This window comes from Myotis myotis, unplaced genomic scaffold, assembly GCF_014108235.1.
Source record: "Myotis myotis isolate mMyoMyo1 unplaced genomic scaffold, mMyoMyo1.p scaffold_m19_p_1, whole genome shotgun sequence".
In the NCBI taxonomy this organism is placed as follows: domain Eukaryota; kingdom Metazoa; phylum Chordata; class Mammalia; order Chiroptera; family Vespertilionidae; genus Myotis; species Myotis myotis.
In genome coordinates, this window is record NW_023416313.1 from 193,390,098 (window position 1) to 193,409,396 (window position 19,299).

The 19,299-nt window shown below is 42.5% G+C and overlaps 1 protein-coding gene across 1 annotated transcript in view; it reads left to right on the plus strand.

Moving 5' to 3' along the window:
- Positions 1-19,299, plus strand: part of PRKCH (protein kinase C eta) — a 225,712-nt gene that overhangs the window by 112,695 nt on the left and 93,718 nt on the right. The window contains exons 3-7 of the mRNA XM_036309254.1: positions 11,477-11,627; positions 13,593-13,627; positions 15,102-15,190; positions 16,662-16,791; positions 18,932-19,059. Coding sequence (XP_036165147.1) covers positions 11,477-11,627; positions 13,593-13,627; positions 15,102-15,190; positions 16,662-16,791; positions 18,932-19,059 — 533 coding nt within the window. The remainder of the gene's footprint in view (positions 1-11,476; positions 11,628-13,592; positions 13,628-15,101; positions 15,191-16,661; positions 16,792-18,931; positions 19,060-19,299) is intronic.

The following is a 19,299-nucleotide window of genomic DNA, read 5'->3' on the forward strand; positions in this document are numbered from 1 at the left end:
AAAAAATAAAATGTTTAAAACTTATGGGAAGATATATTGGGAAAATAGCACATAGAGTATGACACTATTTATGTAAAATTGTATAGCTATAGAGTGTATATATATTTGGCATGTTCACCAAAATATTCAAAGTGATTCAAATTACAGAAAGATTTAAGATGCTTTTTATTTTTTTATTTTTTTAAAATATATTTTATTGATTTTTTACAGAGAGGAAGGGAGAGAGATAGAGAGTTAGAAACATCGATGAGAGAGAAACATCGATCAGCTGCCTCCTGCACATCTCCCACTGGGGATGTGCCCGCAACCCAGGTACATGCCCTTGACCGGAATCGAACCTGGGACCTTTCAGTCTGCAGGCCGACGCTCTATCCACTGAGCCAAACCGGTTTTGGCTAAGATGCTTTTTAAAAAGCAAATTTTTCTTTGTAATTTTTCTGTGTCATTTGAGTTTTCTATAGTGATCATATGTCATCTTTGTGAACAACAACAACAAAAGAGCAAAAAGTGACATTTTACATGTTGCCTCTGCTCTGCCAGTTGAAACCATATTATGCCTCATTGTTCTCTTACGTTCAGTTCAAAGGTTTATGGGGGGGGGCGGGGGGGGACGGGGCAGGAGATACCATGAGTGGGACAGTTTCTCCCCCGTTAAGCTTAGTAATGAAGGAGAAAAGAAAAATAGCTAGATAATTGGAAAATGCTTCCGTTTTTAAGCATATAAAATAAAGATACCTTCTCTAACGTAAGCTTGGAGTCGAAGATAATACCATTTTGAGGTCTTTTCCAGGTAGTGAGGATGACAGTGAGAGTAATGACCCAATCCAAGTCTGATGGCACAGAAACACGTTTCCTCTGCATCCTGAAAGCTGGTGGTTATGATCCACTGAGCAATGTTTAAATTTCATTCTAAAAAAATGGAAGAATGAAGAAGTGGCAGCTGGGGTTCTATTGATGGATGAAATCAGTGGCGGGAAATTAAATATTTATAGAATCACACAACAGAGTAGAAATTCTCACCAGTTTTGTAAAGGGAATTGTAGGATTCTTGTTTTCAATCTTAAGGAATAAGAGGGAAATTCCGGTATTAAAAGATGTGTGCAGAGAGAGAAGTAGGCACAATACTAGTTGAAGATTATTATTGTAAGAATTTTCTATTTATACTTGACCTCGTTCCAAAAAGAGTTTGAAGCAGCTTGTTAGGAAATACATGTAGTAGCAAAATATAAATAAGAAATCAGGACCAGAGTGAGTATAAAGTTATTCTATGACAGATGACATGAATGCCTTTCTCATATTTTCTCTCAGATCACAAAGGAAGGCTGGAAATAAGGGAGAACTAATACCCCTTCCCCTGAAGCGGCCATCAACTAATGACAGATGGGAGCTAGAGGATATATGTCCCAGTTTCCTTGTCCCTTGAGGATGCTCTACCAACTTCTTGAGATCCCCAAAGGAGCCCAGTCTAATGGCAGGATGAAAGGGAGGAGATGGGATCCTGAGAGCCATGGGTATCTACTGAACAGACTTAATAGAGGAGCATAAGATCTTCTGGATTCTTTATTAAAGGACCCCTGGTCCTCCAGTGTTGACAACAGGGAGATCTTGCACCTAGGCAATGTGGCTAGACCTTGTCTCACTTTTCACTAGGACCCTCTCTTCACCATGATAGCCCCCAAGAGGGTGGTGGCTCCCCCTTAATGCTCTCTCTGAAGCAGAGCTCAGGCCTGGCTGGACCATGTAAACTAGGCTTAAACAGCAAAAAAGTGAACTGTACACAGAATAATATGCACTGGATGGTCTCTCTTAACAAAGGATGGTTAACATATTCTCTGTGCCATCACTCCTGGGTTTGCTTCTAGCCTCCCTCAGTCTGCCTTTGCAGGGCCTTGTAGACACCTCATTCCTGGAGCCTCAAATTCAGGCTCCAGAGAGTGAGGACCAGGGGGAAAGACTAGTCACCTGACCAAGGCCCTCCCTAAACGTCATCTTGCTCTCTGAGGACTCAACTTTCCCTCAGATGTTAGACAGTGGAAACAGCACCCTTTGGGGGAAATCTGCCCCTATTACCGACCTATGGTTCAAATAGGACAACTATAGGAAGCCTAACTTCCACACAGGAGACTCACATAGACTGTTGCAGGGAAGCCGCCTACTAAGAGTATAACATGACCCAATCCTATTTCATAAATATAACTGGATGACTGAAGGACGGATTGCAGAGGGGAGTAAACTTACTAGTATGCAGGGAGACTAGTTAGAAATGATTACATAGTCCAAATGAGAGGAGAAAGAATGCATTAACTGTACCCAGTGAGCATGGGAAAGAGGAATCCAGTCAGATCATGGTAGGTTTAGTTGAAATTAATGATTGGTTGTGGGTGGAGAAGAAGGATCTGGAGATATCACTAAGTTTTTTTCTGGGTGACTCCAATGATAGTGGTATTATTATCTAGGAGAAAGAGTAGGTTGAAGAGTGGGAAGCCGGTTCAGCCTAAAAATGTCAAGTTTTAGGTAACTTAAGAATATCTTGGAGAGATGCTGAGAAGCTACTTAGAAATAAGTTTAGTAGTTAGAAACCAGAGCTAGAGCCACAGATTTAGGAGTCCTCCATGTACAGCCAATTCTTTTTTTTTTTTTTTTAATATATTTTATTGATTTTTCACAGAGAGGAAGGGAGAGATATAGAGAGTTAGAAACATCGATGAGAGAGAAACATCAATCAGCCGCCTCCTGCACACCCCCCACTGGGGATGTGCCCGCAACCCTGGCACATGCCCTTGACCGGAATCGAACCTGGGAACCCCCAGTCCGCAGGCCGATGCTCTATCCACTGAGCCAAACCGGTTTCGGCTACAGCCAATTCTTAGAAGCCAAGAGAACATATGAGACCTCTGAGGAGATGAATGAGCATCCATAAAGACCGGAAGAATGATGTACAAAGAACCTGGGGATACACAGTGAAGGGTGGGTGCAAGAGAAGAGCTGGTAACGAAGAAATTGTAGTAGGAGGAACCAGATGTTGTGGGAGCCAAGGTCTCTTTCTTCAAGGGCTAGAAAGAGAGAGTTTGTACTTTGAACAGGACTCACATACCAGAGGTGAAGAAGATAAGAAGATTAGAGGACAGTGGGCGGTCGAGGCTCTCTTCTTATAACAGTGGAGTGAGAGGCCTTTCCTGTGGCTCTTGATGGAACTTTGGTCACTTGGATCCAGGCTCTGTTCTGATCTTTCTGCTGACAGAGATGGTTGGAATGATGTGTGAGGGTGGGATCAGCTTTCATGGTGCAATGAACCATGCATCCTATCCAAGAGGGTCAGTCTAGTAACACATTATTTTTCTCTCCTGCTTGTGTCCACGATGGTCATCCTCATTTGTTTGCATGGTAGTAAGTATTTATGTAGGCTGAGCTTCCTCAGAGGGAGCCAGGTCCCTGAGAAATACCTGTGTATAGCTCCTGTAGAGTCAGGTCTCATAAAATACTACATCTAATCACTCTGTCTGAATTTGGAAATTATTATGAATCATGTGGTTAAGCTCTTCTCAAAAACCAGAAAAGAGTCAGTACTACTCAGTGCCATTGAAGGGCTTTCGCTTGCCCTTTTTAAAACATCGACACCCTTTGTTGCAACCTTTGTGACTGGTGCTGGCACACATTCCAGGATCCCTCCCCTCTCCTGGTTCACTAAGTCTTCTTTCTTCTTTTCCAAGCAGCTGCTAATCTCAGCCCATTTATGAAGTCTGTCTTAATTAATCAGAGGACTGGGTATGCCACTCCTGTGATTCTCTCATCACTCAACACCCACTAAATGCTCTCACCCCCTGGTTGTGTGTACTTGTTATAAAGACTCATGTAAGTTACATATTTGTTTAATGCATGTCCTAATCTTTCTCTGTTTATATCATTATTGTCTCAGACAGGAATCATCTAAGTTTAAATTGTTATGCATCATTCTTTATGCACACAGTTCTGTAATCAGATGGTTGCTTATTCATGGGTTTGATGATAATAAGCAAAATTATCTCCCTACCATATCTCATTACCCTTTCAGGGATATATGTTGGAGACATAAACAACATAATGGTGTCTGGTTCTTTTTAGACAACTAACTTCTGGTCAACTCGAAGGTTTTCCTGTTTGCTTTTCTCACAGTTATTCCCTCCCATGTGCACAGATGATAAAACCAATATCTCAGGAAGAAGAAAAAAAGACATTTGATAGCATAACTCAGTCCTTCAACAATAGTAAATAGAGTCTGGCGTCCCCACTTCTATCATTGGCTGCTTGACCTCTCTTAACCTTCCTGTTAGTTTCTGTTTCCTCACCAGAAAATGTATTACTTTCCAGGAGACCCAATGTTAATAAAGGACAAAGTACAGTGCAGTGTTACCCAGAGCCTTGGGATAAAACAAGAGTGGGGGGTACCTGTCGTTCTGGCACTAGCTAGCTGGGTGAACCTTGGGCATGGTGTTCAACTTCTCTGGGTAATGGTTTCCTAGGTATTGATTTCTCTTCTAGGCAATGAGGTGGTTGAATTAAAAATTCTTCCTATTCCTAGACCTCTATGATAGTTGGAAGTAAGGGATTTAACGACTCTTATAATAGGTAACACTTAGTTGCTACCTGCCAAGTGCTTCTCTAATTACACTACAGGTTTTAGCAAGTCCTCAGAATGGCCCTGTGAGGCGGGTTCTCTTGCCCTTCATGTGCAACCAGTGAGGAAACTGAAGCATAGGAGATTAAATTACTTGCCCAAGGTCACTCAGTTTATAATGGGGAGAAGCAGGGTTCATGTCTGGCTCTGGATCCTGTGCCCTTGACTGCCACAATCTTGGCCCCTAAAAGACAAGCCACAGATGAGAGTAAACCTCAGTGCCTTTGAAATGAAGCAAGTTCAACTTAAAGTTCAGTCACATTTGATGCTGAATGCAAGTTATTTCCTTTATGCATTTTACTAGAGGCCGGGTGCATGAAATTCATGCACAGAGCGGGGGTTCCCTCAGCCCAGCCCACACCCTCCAATTGGGGACCTTTTGGGGGATGTCTGACTTCTGGTTTAGGCCCGATCCCACAGGGGACATCCCTCTCATAATCTGGGACCGCTGGCTCCTAACCACTCACCTGATTGCCTGCCTGCCTGCCTGATCACCCCTAACTGCCTCTTCCTGCCTGCCTGATCGCCCCTAACTGCCCTCCCCTGCCAGCCTGATCTCGTCCCCAACGGCCCTCCCCTGCTGGCCTAATCTCGCCCCAACTACCCTCCCCTGCCGGCCTGGTTGCCCCCAACTGCCCTCCCCTGCCAGCCTGATCTCACCCCCAACTGCACTCCCTTGCAAGCCTGGTTGCCCACAACTGCCCTCCCCTTCTGGCCTGATCTAGCCCCCAACTGCCCTCTTCTGCTGGCCAATTTGGTTCTGATTGGTTGGTTTCTATGCCAGTCAGCATCAAAAGCTCCACCTCCTAGGCAGCCATTGGCTCTTCACAGTGCACCCAGATTTTGTTCTGATTGGTCAGTTTCTATGCCAGTCAGCATCTCTGAACCTATCAATGGGGCCTGATCAGAAAGACGGGGCTGATCAGCCGCCTCTGTGGAGTCCTGGAGAGAAATGGAAGCTCGGCTACTGGCCCGACCAGGAGAGAAAGAGAGAGACAAGTGCTGATCAACAGTTGCCACACAGACTATGGATCAGACCCTGCTTCTCTCTTCAGGCCTCTCTCCAGGCCTGATTCGCAGCCCCCTCAGCAGTCATTGCTGGGTCTCCATGGCAACCCAGCGCTGACTGCAGGACTGCCGGTTGGTCAAGCCTCCAGTTGTGACAGACTCGGGGTTTTTATATATTAGGTTATCAGTAATTCTGTACATTAAAAAGTGCCATGTAATAGATTTTCTTTCTCTGATATAATTTGCTCATCATCATTGGAAAGTGAGAGGCTATGATCTGTGCTTTTGGCTCCCATCAGAATTTTTCAGAAATGCTTGCATAGACTTCTGCTGGAATGCAAAGCCTTCAGTTCAGGGACCTACAAAAAGACTTAAGAATGCTATTACTATTTTTTTGAGATAAAGTTAAAGCAGTTTTACAGAGACTTCAGAGACATTCCTCCCCCGCAGAGCTTCATGTTAGTAACACAAGTTTAAGTCCAGCAAAATTTTTGCAATAAAAACATACCCTGGAGTATTTTGGTGGCTCCAAATCCCATGTATTGTAAAGTTCTTCAAAAGAATGTATGGGATGACAATCATTTTTTTTTAAATATATTTTATTGATTTTTCACAGAGAGGAAGGGAGAGAGATAGAGAGTTAGAAACATCGATGAGAGAGAAACATCAATCAGCTGCCTCCTGCACATCTCCCATTGGGGATGTGCCCGCAACCCAGGTACATGCCCTTGACCGGAATCGAACCTGGGACCTTTCAGTCCGCAGGCCGACGCTCTATCCACTGAGCCAAACCGGTTTCAGCGACAATCATTTTTTTAACAAAATAGAGTTTATATCAAAATAGTTCACCTTCATTATATCTGACATAATTGTTCTCCACCCTGTTGGTGGGATGGCTTGTGAAAACCAACTCAGGTCAGGGCTCCAGGTCCGAGTGCCTCTGGTGGCTGGAATGCGTTTCCACACTGGGGCACCCAGCCAGCTTCCTATTTACTTAGAGGCGTTGAGTGCCTTAGGAGCAAAACAGAAGTCGTGATGCAAGTTTTGGCTGCAAAGCATGTTAGGGTTGCCTGACATGTTCAACTAACATGTGACCTGAAAGTTCTCAAAGCCCAAGTTGGTTTAAGGCAAACCCGGATTAAACAGCCTTTGTAGTCCTTTTAACCCAGTCCTAAGTCAACAGGAGGGTGCAAGCGATGAGGAAGCTCACATTGCACACTGTGAACGCTGTGAAGAGGGTTGAGTCTGCACTCAGGGGAACATCGTGCAGTAGGAACGCTCTCTCTTCCTGTTCATGACGTCAACCGAGAGGACCGTGTCAGAGAAAGCCATAGGTTTTCTTAAATGACCAGACGTCTTACGAATTCCCAGGTGTGTGAGAGCACATGCATGAGTGTGTTTGCTTTTTAAACAAAGAGAGGCCATGTGTGAAAGAATATGCACAGAAAAAGGGAAGAGTGATGTTTAGTTACAATGGACATGTATGAGGTGCTTGTGAGGCACCTGGGATACAGAGGTGAAAGGGACACAGCCCCCAGTGTTGTGGGGATAAGAGAAAAGATTGAGGTGTACTCCCAGGTTGCTATGGGAACAAAGGAGGGGGGACGTCACCTTGATTCAGGAATTGCGTGAGTCTACTTAGGCTCTGAGGCAGATAAAGTAAGTTTAATTGAACTAGTTAATTCCAGGCGGGGTGACAGGCAGTGGCAGAGGCATGAAGGGAGTGCCTACAGCTATAAGCAGTTTCTTCCTTAGTCCTTCTGGCTATAAGAAATCACCAAGAAAATTCCTAGGGAATGACATTGCTATGGTAATAGTTGTTGCGGGGGGGAAAGGATTTTATTTATGAAATATTAAAAATGCAAGTGAGCTGACCTTTTAACCAGTCTTTATAGTATTAAGGGATTAAATAAATAAATTCTCGGTAATTAGACCCCTAGGGAGAATTTAATTTGCATCTAGATGTGATATGTTGAGTAATTCAATACAAGTTTTGTACTGATCAGCACTAGGATCTCAGATTGATGATAACATAAACTAGATAGGGTGATACCATGGGGCCAATTTTTATCATCTGCCACAAGGGAACCTTAAAATCTGTTTATTTTTTGGTTCCTAAATGGCTATTGTGAAAGAGAGCAGTACAATGGAGTGATTCTTCCTATATAACCTTTATCTAAAGAATCTTTCAGGAATATTGATTGTGACACTATCGCCACAGGGGTGAAGGGCTGAGAACAGGGTCTATTTTATCTTCTTTAGACAGATGCAAAACCAGAGAGTAGAAATAATTAGATTGCTTGCTGAAGATTTTACACACACACACACACACACACACACACACACACACATACACCAAAAAACTGAAGCAGGCATAAATTTGGCTAGACCTTCTGAAAGCATTGGTGTCTTAGCCTAATTTATTTTGGCTATTTCTGCATTTCATTCTTTGAGTTCTTGTGTAAACCCTAATTTTTACCGTTAGAAAGAATGTAGCAGTTATATGTATATGGGGTATATTCTTGTTTTTTTAATATTCTTCATAGGAAAAAAATGTATTAAGTTAAATTGCTAAATGAAAAGAAATGTGTATGTAAGACATTAACAGATATTGTCTAATGCATGCCCCCCAAAAATGTTGGTTGCCCTAACTGGTTTGGCTCAGTGGATAGAGCGTCGTCCTGCGGACTGAAAAGTCACAGGTTCGATTCTGGTCAAGGGCATGTACCTTGGTTGCAGGCACATCCCCAGTAGGAGATGTGCAGGAGGCAACTGATCGATGTTTCTCTCTCATCGATGTTTCTAACTCTCTATCCATCTCCCTTCCTCTCTGTAAAAATCGATAAAATATATATATATATTTTAAAATGATGGTTAGCCCTTGAACAAACAGGTTTGAACTGTGAGGGTTCACTAATATGTGGATTTTTTTTTCAATAAATACTGTAAATCTATTTTCTCTTTCTTATGATTTTCTTAATATTTTTTCTCTAGCTTACTTTATTGTAAGAATACAGTATATAACACATAGAATATAGAACATTAATTGACTGTTAATGTTATTGGTAAGACTTATAGTCAACAGTAGGCTGTTAGTAGTTAAGTTTTTGGAGGAGTGAAAAGTTATACATGGATTTTTGACTGCATGGAGTAGGGGGTGTCTATGCCCTAAACACATTCTGTCCAAGGGTCCTGTGCCTAGTTCTGTGCTAAACACTTTGAATGCATTATTTCATTCAGTCCTTGGAAAAACCTATGAGGACAGCACTTCCTGGTTTATCTTCTCGTCTTATTTTTCCAAAGGTTTGTGGTTGTGGGTTTTTCTTTTTCTTTTTTCAACTTCTATTGAAATGATCATACTTATTTTCTTTCACCTGCTACTACAGTAAGATGTAATGACATATTTTCTTATACACTCATGGTTATGCTCCTGGGAAAATTCATGCTTGGTCACGTGGTTTTTCTAAGTTAATGCTGAATAGTATAGAAGTTCCCAGTTATCTAAGTGTAATTGCTACTGGGCAAAGTCTACATAAAATGAATCCTTCAAACTGAGGACTAAGTTTTGTTAATAGTTAAGAAATGGAAGAAGGGGTTTGGAAAATGAAACTAAAATGATGAAAGTATTATATTGAACTAATTTTGTTATTTTTCTCTAGGCACTGATTTTTAGAATAAAATATTTTTTCAGACAATTTTATTATGTTAGAATACTCCCTATTTAATTTTTAATTTTTATAGTACAATTATAAATAGGATCTTTTTAACAAGTATTTGAGGCATTATTTCTCAGGGGTCTTTCCTTATATGTCAGGATTCAAATTATTCTCTCTTAAAATGCCTATCATGTGCATATTGTGTATCAAATTTCTTTTGTTCAGTTGTTAACTGATCTACCTCTGCAGAGCCTTTTACCTGCCATTGGCTTTGGGTGCAGATTCTCAAACATCACTTTCCCTAGCCTGCATGAAAATGCTTCAACTTGTGCAAGATTTTCAACTTTGCTTTGCAGTTAGTTTATATTACATATCAACATGTTTGTCTCATACATTACCACATCCAATAAACCGAGAAGCCTGTGTGATGGGCAGGAAAAAATGCTGTTACTAAGTGGAAAGGAGTATTTGTGTTGGGGACTAATTATAAAAGAATAGGAAAGCAAAGACCCCATAACATGACAATACTCAGCAATATTTTCTTATTTGTTTTTTTTCTATTCACTTTGTAGTTACACAAACTTCAATAAGGAAGACCCCTGCATCAGTATTTATGAGCAAGCTTGATATATAAGCAGAAGGGGGCTACTTTTACTGGGGTCCATAATTAGAATTTAGATGGTCCAGAAACTTGATGAGAAAAAAATATTTTTCACCTATAATGTAAATTAGCATTTTCTTCTACTTATAAATAAACCACAGTGGTATTAGCAGTGCTTCTGTTGTAACAAGAGAAGTCACAGATTATTTCCGTATTATGTTATAATTTTCACAGATATTATGAAATGCAGTTTATCCATATCACAACTTCAAAATTATTATAATGACCAGGTCTGCCACTAAGTATTTAATTTGTAGAGGAAGCTCATATATTATCCTATTTCACTTAAAATATACTTGATTTTCTTTGCAATCTTATGTATCTTAGTTTCTTAAATTAGAAAGCTTCATTCTGATAAAGCATCCATAAGCGTCACGGATTCTCTAAAGGATCCATGACATAAAAAAATGATTATTAACCTTGATTTCTTTTTTTTCTGTGTTATCTTAATCAATATAATCAATCTATATCAATTATATATTTTATTCCTAGTGTTGTCTCCCAATTTCTTTTAAAATTGGGCTCTTTCCTTCTTTCTCTCTCCTGAAACCAGTTTAAACACTATCTTGTCCTTGAAGTCGTAAAATAATTCCCCCGTGAAACCATCTGTGCCTGGATGGTGTTTGAGAGGCAGCTCTTAGAAAACTTTCTCCATTTCTTCCCCTAAAATTAGTCTACTTGGTTTATTTAGCTCTTCTTCAATAAATTTTGGTAATTTGTATTTTCATAGAAATCTATTTCTTCCAGGTTTAAAAATTGATAAGCAACTTATTCTTAATGATTCCTTAATTTTCCTTTGCATCAGTGATGAATTTAAAAGCAGTATTGAAGACGCCATTTTTATTTTATTAATCACAAGTCTGTCTATTTTGGAAAAGTTCTAGTATAATTATGTGGGAAACATCACTTACTGTCTTTAGGTGGTGCATTGTTTTTAGTCTTTAAATTAGGAGCCACTATTTTGAAAACGCGAGGTTAGAAAATGAACTTTGCACCTATTCCAGGTTAATTTCTACTAATTCCCAGTTAGCAGAGGTGGTGTTGGGACTGATGCTTTGGGGCAGCTCTCTCAGTGTGCTGTGAGCAGTTCCCTCAGTTTGTAAGGACCCCAAAATGAAAGCAAAATATGAGAAACCCTGTTTCACCAGCCAGTAGTTGCAGCCATTACATGGCCTGAGTTCCAGACAGCGGGACCGGGGCTAGGAGACCTGGCTGCTACACATGCCGGAGCATCGGAACCTTGGGAAGCTCGTGGTCTGTGCTGGGGAGACTGACCCAAGAAAGCCAGCTGTAACCAGGCAGCGGGAACCTCAGGGCTCACATAGGTCTAACCTTAAAAATTAAGGGTCTTACAGTCACTAGAAAAGCATGATGATTGTCTGAGGTGTTTCGCATCTTGAAAAAATAATTTAGGGAGTATTTTGGACTATCCAACTTGCTCAAACATCAAGTGCAGGTAGATTCATTACACATTTCCCCCTTTCTTTTATCATGCAGCCACTCTTCAGAGAGACCGAATCTTCAAACATTTTACCAGGAAGCGCCAAAGGGCTATGCGAAGGCGAGTCCATCAGATCAATGGACACAAGTTCATGGCCACGTACCTGCGGCAGCCCACCTACTGCTCTCACTGCAGGGAGTTTATCTGGTAAGAGGTCCCTGACTTCGCTCCTAAGAGTCCCGTCTCAGAAGGAGAAAACAGTTTCATATCTGCAGCATGAATGGAGGGCTACATTTTTATGCAAACTTCTGTCTTTTTTTTTTTTTTTTTTTTTTTTTTTTTTTTTTTAAGGCAGAGGCACTTGGTTCAGAGTAATTTCTGAATATCAATCAGTTACTTTGTGTTCTGTTGGGTATTTTTTGTGATGGCTTTGGATTTTATACCTTTCAGCGGTCATAATCCAAGGTTAGTTGGTATTTCTATCATTTTTAACCAAGAATAGAGTCTTGTCTAAATGAAAGGCCCTAACCTGGATGTTGATAAAAAGGCCTACAAATGTGCTATCACAGCTATAGTCTTTAGGAAAAAGTTCCGGCTGCGTTTTCTGTTGAAAAAAATCAGAAGCTGCAGCACCTTTGAGCCCATTTTCTCCTTTGCAACAGTCTGTTCATTCTCGTTAGCTGACGCTAACCTACTCTCCCTGTGGTTTGCTGACCCAAAGGGTGACTGTCCATTCACACCATTCTGCTTCCCTCCTTCCCGTGACCTACCAGCCCTGTAGGCATTTGTGGTGACAACCTGTGACCTCAACTAAGGTTCTGAATGGAAACTTGTTAATTTCACTAAATTTTTTTCCACCAAGGAAACATTAACTCCCACCCAACTAGCCTTGTCTGTCTCTCTCTCTCTCTCTCTCTGTCTCTCTCTCTCTCTCTCTCTTTCACACACACACACACACACACACACACACACACACACACAATATTGGTATATGTGTTACATATACATGGTTAAAAGTACGAGCTCTGGAATTCAGTATCATCACCAACTAGATGTGTGAACATAAACAAGTTATATAACCCATTAGTGTCTCCTCACTTGTAAAATAGAGTCAATAATTTTATTTTGTCTATATAATAAACTTTTAAAAAATATATGTTTTTATTGATTTCAGAGAGAGGAAGGGAGAGTGAGAGACAAACATTAGTGATGAAAGAGAATCATTAATTGGCTGCCTCCTGCCCACCCCCTACTGGGGATTGGGCCTCAAACCCCACCATGTGCCCTGACTGGGAATGAAACCCTGACCTCCTGATTCATGGTTCAGGCTGGTCAGGCTATACAATAAACTTTTATATAGTGAGTAAAGTGCCAGGCCCTATTCTTAGTATTTTTCATTACCAACTCCTTTTATTTTCATGATAACCCTATGAAGTCGGTCCTGTGACCATTATCCTTTTTTATAAGCAAACTATGGCTCAAAGACATTAACAACCTGCCCTAAATCACACTCAGGCCATCTGGCTTCAGGGTCTTTGCTCTTAATATCATCTATCCTGTGGGCTTAGTAAAATGTGGTCTTTGTTCATTGGAATAAGAATTATATCATCACCACCAGAGCCCATACTTGGGAGAGAGAGATGAAAGCTGTAGGCATATTGTAGCCACACTTCTGCTCTCCTGGACTCTGGAGTGATGTGGGCAGAGGGGAGAAAGGCGCTTCAGGTCAGGCAGCTGTGGTGGGCTCATCTGTTTGTATGGGTACCTGCATCTATTTACTTCACCCTCTGCACATGGGAGAGATAATGGGAGAGAGAATGCCATGCAAGGTAGTACAGTGACACTTCAGGCTGAGGCTCAGACACACACACAGATGAGGGTTAGTTTTCAGGAGGATTTGGGAGATTGCCGTAGAGGCAGTGGAATGAGAATTGCCAATACCCACTCGTTTCTACCATCTAGAACCTTCTAATCCATCACATGGTTTCCTCTGTGTCTTGTGGTAACAAACAAGGGCTCAAGAAGCACATATCCCTGCTTCTTCTCTGAAAATGTGTTTTTCATCAAAGACTAGAGGATGAAATTTGTGTTCTTGAAGTACTGTAATTATAGGAGCATTCTTGCTGAAATATTCAACTGATGGTAATTTTTTTTCTCTGTTGTCTTGAACAGGGGAGTATTTGGGAAACAGGGTTATCAATGCCAAGGTAAGAAAATGTTTTTAAAACTACATTTAATCTTGTTCCTATGTTAAAAAGTGTTTATAGCAAGAGGAAACAGGATGTATTCCATTAATATTGCAATAACTCTCTGAAGGTCACATGAGACCCCCCCACACACACACACACACATACATAGAATTATGTACAATTCCTTAGTTTTTAAATTTTGGCTATGTTTTTATAAAATATGTTTTGATTGATTTCAGAAAGAGGAAAGGCAGGGCGGGGAGAGATGGAAACATCAACAATGAGAGAGAATCATTGATTGCCTGCCTCCTGCATGTCCCACACTGGGGACCAAGCCCACACGGGGGATGAAGTATGTGCCCTGGTTCATTGAAAAGATCAATAAAATTGATAAGCCTCTAGCCAAGCTAACTGAAAAAAAGCCAACATGCCTCAGAATAAAGGATTTTCTTTGTGAATGATGGTTTTGAGATCCCCGCATATAAAAAGATCAGTTCTCTGGGAAGGTTCAATCTGGTTCTTCTGAGAATTCCATCTGATGAAAGCTATATTGGTCTTAAAGTATAGTTCTATTTGTTGAGATATCATCTGTCTTTATGTATTTAATCCTAAAAGCTCCCACATGTCTTGAACGATCTTTAAAATTATGCATATTTTCAGACTGCTTCATTGCACATGTTCATCCTTTAGCGGCAAACTGGACTACATCTGCACGATGTCAGATGTCTAGATGAAAATGAAAAAAATTATTCAGAAAGTTCTAAATATTCAAATGACTGATTGCATAATTCTGCAGATATTTAATGGATGCCTACTTTGTTCAAGGCATCATGCTGGCTGGGAATTCTGAGGGCATTAAAGGCTATAGTTGGACAATTTGAAATGAGAGGGCAGGCTAAAGGTAGGAGGTTGGAGGAGGGAAAGATGGCTCCAGCCTAGAAGGGTAACCACGGTGGTGTATTTTAATGGAAGAGACATTTGTAAAAGTTGTGCCTTGTTATAAATCTAAGATTTAGTCAGGTGATAGGATTGTGAAGGGCCTAGAGAGTGTAGGGGAGGGTGAAGCCTTGCTCCCAGAAGAACAAGAGTTTCGTTTTTATTGGAACAAAGAACTCCCTTAGAAAAAATATGATCCATAAGCTTGGGATAGACTGGGGGGCCTGAAACCTGGCTGGAAGGTTTGAAAGCTATTGATTGACAGTTCAGCTCAAGGGGTGAGGTAACTAAAATCATGCTGTGAGAAGATTCCTCTGGAGATGGGGACAGAAAGGATGAATTAAGCTCAGGACTTGAGTAAGAGTAGTGTAGCATGAGCAAAGGCCCAGTCAGGATGCTGGTAAAGAAAATAGGGAGGACAAGAGGCCTGGATGCTGTCCTGTGGGCCGGACATCCAAATAAGCACCTTGGCTTGGTGCAGCCCTTGTTGACGCTAGTGTCACTGACAAGGTGGTGAGCCTCGATAAATGTATTAATTGTGGATTTCATTTCCTAGTGTGCACCTGTGTTGTCCATAAGCGCTGCCATCATCTAATTGTTACAGCCTGCACTTGCCAAAACAATATGAACAAAGTGGATGCGAAGGTAAGAGGATAGCAGTTTGCTAATTAGGGCCCTGCATGATCTTTCTCTCTCTCTCCTTTTTCTCCCTCCCCCTCTCTTTTTCTCCCTCCCTCCAATTACCACACTCCTTGAAGCCAATGGTGGGATCAGAATTTAAATGCCTCTCCTTTTTACTTGATGGCATTTGTACGTCTGTACTTGTGTAGCATGACCTTTAGTGATGGCCTGGAGATGATCCCTTTAGTGATCAGCTGGGTATAGGCGGGAGGGGGTCAGTTCTTCTAATTTGAAGAGAGCTTTGAAGGAGTGGAAAGATCTGTGAGTTTGGCATCAGATGACTAGGATTTGAGTGCAGAACCATCCTCTGCTAGCTAGCTTCTCTCTCAGCCTCATCTTTAAAATGGGAGCAATGCTCCCCTCATGAAATTTTTGTGATGGTTACACAAGTTGGAAATGATGTGATGCTGTTAACGATACATTGTGCTTCCTAAATAAGGTGACTGTTGGCTTCTTCCAGCCTCTCAAGACATTTCAGGGAGGTTGCATATCTGTACATGAGTGACCCTCACTCACACCACTTGCATCCCATTGAGCTGGGGTAGGCATTATTCTAAACTCTGGAGGTAGAAAGCAGGATTGTTGCTGATAGTTAGCTGTGGATTTACAGACACATTGAAATGTCTGACTCTGGAAATCACTGGTTCTTTATTGTCCACAGACTAAGATTGCTAAAGGAGTGTGCGCTCTCTTTCATGAGAAAAGTTGCAAGAGGAGTAATAATTGCCTCATTCTTTGGGTGTGTGGATGTGTTGTTGTTGCTCTAAATTGTGACATAGACCGTAGAGCCCATGCCTAGTCTAAATATTTGCTGGAAATAGTGAGATTACACTTGACCTTAGCCAAAGGCCGAGAAGTGCTTATATGTGAGATTAAACCTTTGCACTCAGAGGTCAGAATGCAAATGCCACATAAAGGCAGGAAGGACTGACTGTCACTTAAACGTCACATCGGAATGAATTCCTTCTGTGGTCCCATGTCCTCTGGGTACCACCTTCTCCCACCCCCCCACACACCTTTTGACGCAATATCTGGAAGAACGTGTGATGATAGCAAGTGTATGTATTCTATGAAAGACCTGTTTAATCCTGAAATTAAAAAGTTCTAGGAAATAGATATGGGTGTGAGGGCACTCGCAGGGAGAGAAATACAGCCTGAATATAAAAGATGAAAGGAAAATTTTCATTTCTGTTTATCTCCCTGAATGGTGAACAGTCTAATTAATCCATGCCACACGTTTCTTTCCAGTCCTTCTCATTAGAAAATGTGCTTAGTCTGCTCAGTAAGGCCCAAGTAATTACTTGTGGCTGAGCAGTAAAATAATATGCCAGCTCGGGTGTCATAGTAACACTCTGCATTTGGTAGGCTCCTGTTACAGGTTTTACAAAAGATGTTGGTGTGGGACTTTAGCTCTTGGCCCGTTTCCTTTTTACAGATCGCTGAACAGAGGTTCGGAATCAACATCCCGCACAAGTTCAGCATCCACAACTACAAAGTGCCAACATTCTGCGATCACTGTGGCTCCCTGCTCTGGGGGATAATGCGACAAGGACTTCAGTGTAAAAGTGAGTTGCTGGGCACCCACTTCTTCATGAGGCCACCAGGATGCAGGCTTTTGGAATTCTATAGGTTCAGAATCTGACCCTGGACTGATGGTTTTAGGTCCTTTGTCAATTAGCATCTTAGTAGTTCTATAGTTGTGTATCCCTTGTCAGGCATGGACAGGGAGCGACATTTGATTCACAGATTTCCTAACCACAGAATACTAAGTCAGTTGTTAAGCTCAATGTTCTAGCTAGCTGGCTATCGTGCATTTAGTGCCGAGTATAGACTCGTCCTTGTGTGTTTTAATAAATGTTTAAGAGGGAAAAAATGGGATCTTCATCAGAAATGGAAGGGGTAAGGAGTGAGGTTGCCCAAAAGAGAAGCTTGGGTGGTGAGTAAGGCCTGGCAGGAGAGCGGGAGGTGAGTTGTAAATGTAACTCAAGCTGCCCTGGTCTCTTCAAGGAGTATGCGGTAGAGATGGAGGTAGGTGGAGGGAAGGACACTTAACTTCTCTCACTGTGCCCAGTGGAACACGCTCTTGAAGCCTTTGACTCAGCAAAGTTCTGGGCATAAGGGCTGACCCCTGTCCAGTTAGGAGCTGGAGAGCTCTTGGCCGTGAGTTACCTCCCATTGAGTGTTGCTATGACAATCTGGTTGTCATGGGCGCACTGTTGAAATACGTGGGAATTTCATCCAGATGCTTGAGACACCCCGAGTCACCAGGGGAGGCAGAGGTGGCGTCCGGTCAGCTTCCGTGGACTGCCTGGACTTCCCGAGCCTGCTTCTGTCAACAAAAAGGGACCGGTCACTTGTTTTCAAAAGGGCGATTCTTTTCTCTCTCTAGAACACCATTTCATAATACTTTTTTCTTCTAATCAAGACAGTCAGTTCATGTGTAGCTTTGGCTTCGGTCCTGCTTGACCCTGCGCTGGATGGTCTCCCCTGGGGGTGGGTTTCCAACATGAAAGTCTTGTTCTGCTTTTGTGTAGCTGTTGCTGCCAGGCGGAGCCAGGAGCCACACGTGGGGCTCATCAGCATTGGTCTTGTCCCTGGTGGCCCTGAGGGTAGCATACCTACAGTGGCCTGGCTCTTACAGTTTGTTACCTGCGGCTTTAGAAAGGCCACTGGAGGCTTGTGTGTCCTCATAGCAGCTTCCTCAAGGGAAAGAGGGGGACTTCCCATGGAGCTCATAAAGCATGGCCTCAGGGCCCTTCCCTTGCAAGGACACCCCCCCCCCCCCCCCCAGAGACCTCCACTTGACTGGAGGTTCTTTCTCTGAAAGAGCTCACCGCACCCTAAATTATATAAACCCAGGCCCCCAAAACCTGAACTGCATCTCTCTGCTCCCATCCAGAGATGCAGGGACCCTCCTGGAAATGGGCCGCGGGAGGGAGCTGGATCAGAACTTTCTGCTGGTGAAACCTCAGGTCCTTAGTCATCCCAAGTCAGTTTCCTCTGTACAGGAGTCTAGCTTGCTTCACTCTCCTCTTCCGACTGCCATTTACCCTGACCTTTAAAAACCTGGCTCCGCCCCCCCCCACCCCACCCCCACCCTCCCCCCAACCCCATGAAGAAGTTAGAACCGCAGGCTGCAAGCTCTGAGAACCACACCCCACAGGATGCAGGCCCCAGGCTGCAAGGGCTCTGACCACAACAATACTCAGAAAGAAAGCTTCACTTAGAGGTTTTTCTCTCCCAAACACCATTTCCATCCTGTTTGAACAGCGATCTCCACGTGGCCTGTAGGCTGCTACCTTTTATTGAGAGAGAGACGGCAAAGCGTCGTCAGTGGGCATGATTCTTGTTACTCAATTGACAATTGATGGAACGTTCTCATGTCTATTGAATCGTGCTGCTAAATCAGCAGTAGCTGTTACACATGATTTAGATGCACGCCTCTCATCCAGTCGCGGTGGGAGGAAAATGTATTTGAAATGTATTATTCTTCAGTGTGCCAGGCTTTCTGCTTCTGCACAAAGCAGAAAGAGATGAAAATGCCAGGGGTTGTTATGAGTGTTAAGTTTAATTTTATGAGAAGGCGGCCGCGTTGTTCAGCCCGTACAATCCCCCTGTCAGCGCGGTGCCGGTCGCTAGCGTTCTCCGTCGCTGCGCACGCTGCCCGGGTCCTCTCTGAGTGTGGTTCCCTTCTCTCCCCTGCAGTCTGTAAAATGAACGTGCACATCCGGTGTCAGGCGAACGTGGCCCCGAACTGCGGGGTGAACGCGGTGGAGCTGGCCAAGACGCTGGCAGGGATGGGCCTCCAACCCGGAAATATTTCTCCAACCTCGGTGAGACTTGCTTGCTTTCACGATGGCATTCAGGAGTTGTTCAGATGTGGGAAGCCTGAAGGCGCGCGCGTGGCATAATCAAAGTCCCTAATCTCAGCAAACACAATAAAGAGATTTATTGCATTTTTAAAGAGCAGTTTTTTTTCCGTGAATCAGAGTCTATATACAATTATATAAAGAAATAATGAGCATGCAGATATAGCAAGAAGCAGAAAAAGGATTTTTAAAAATCAGCTTCCT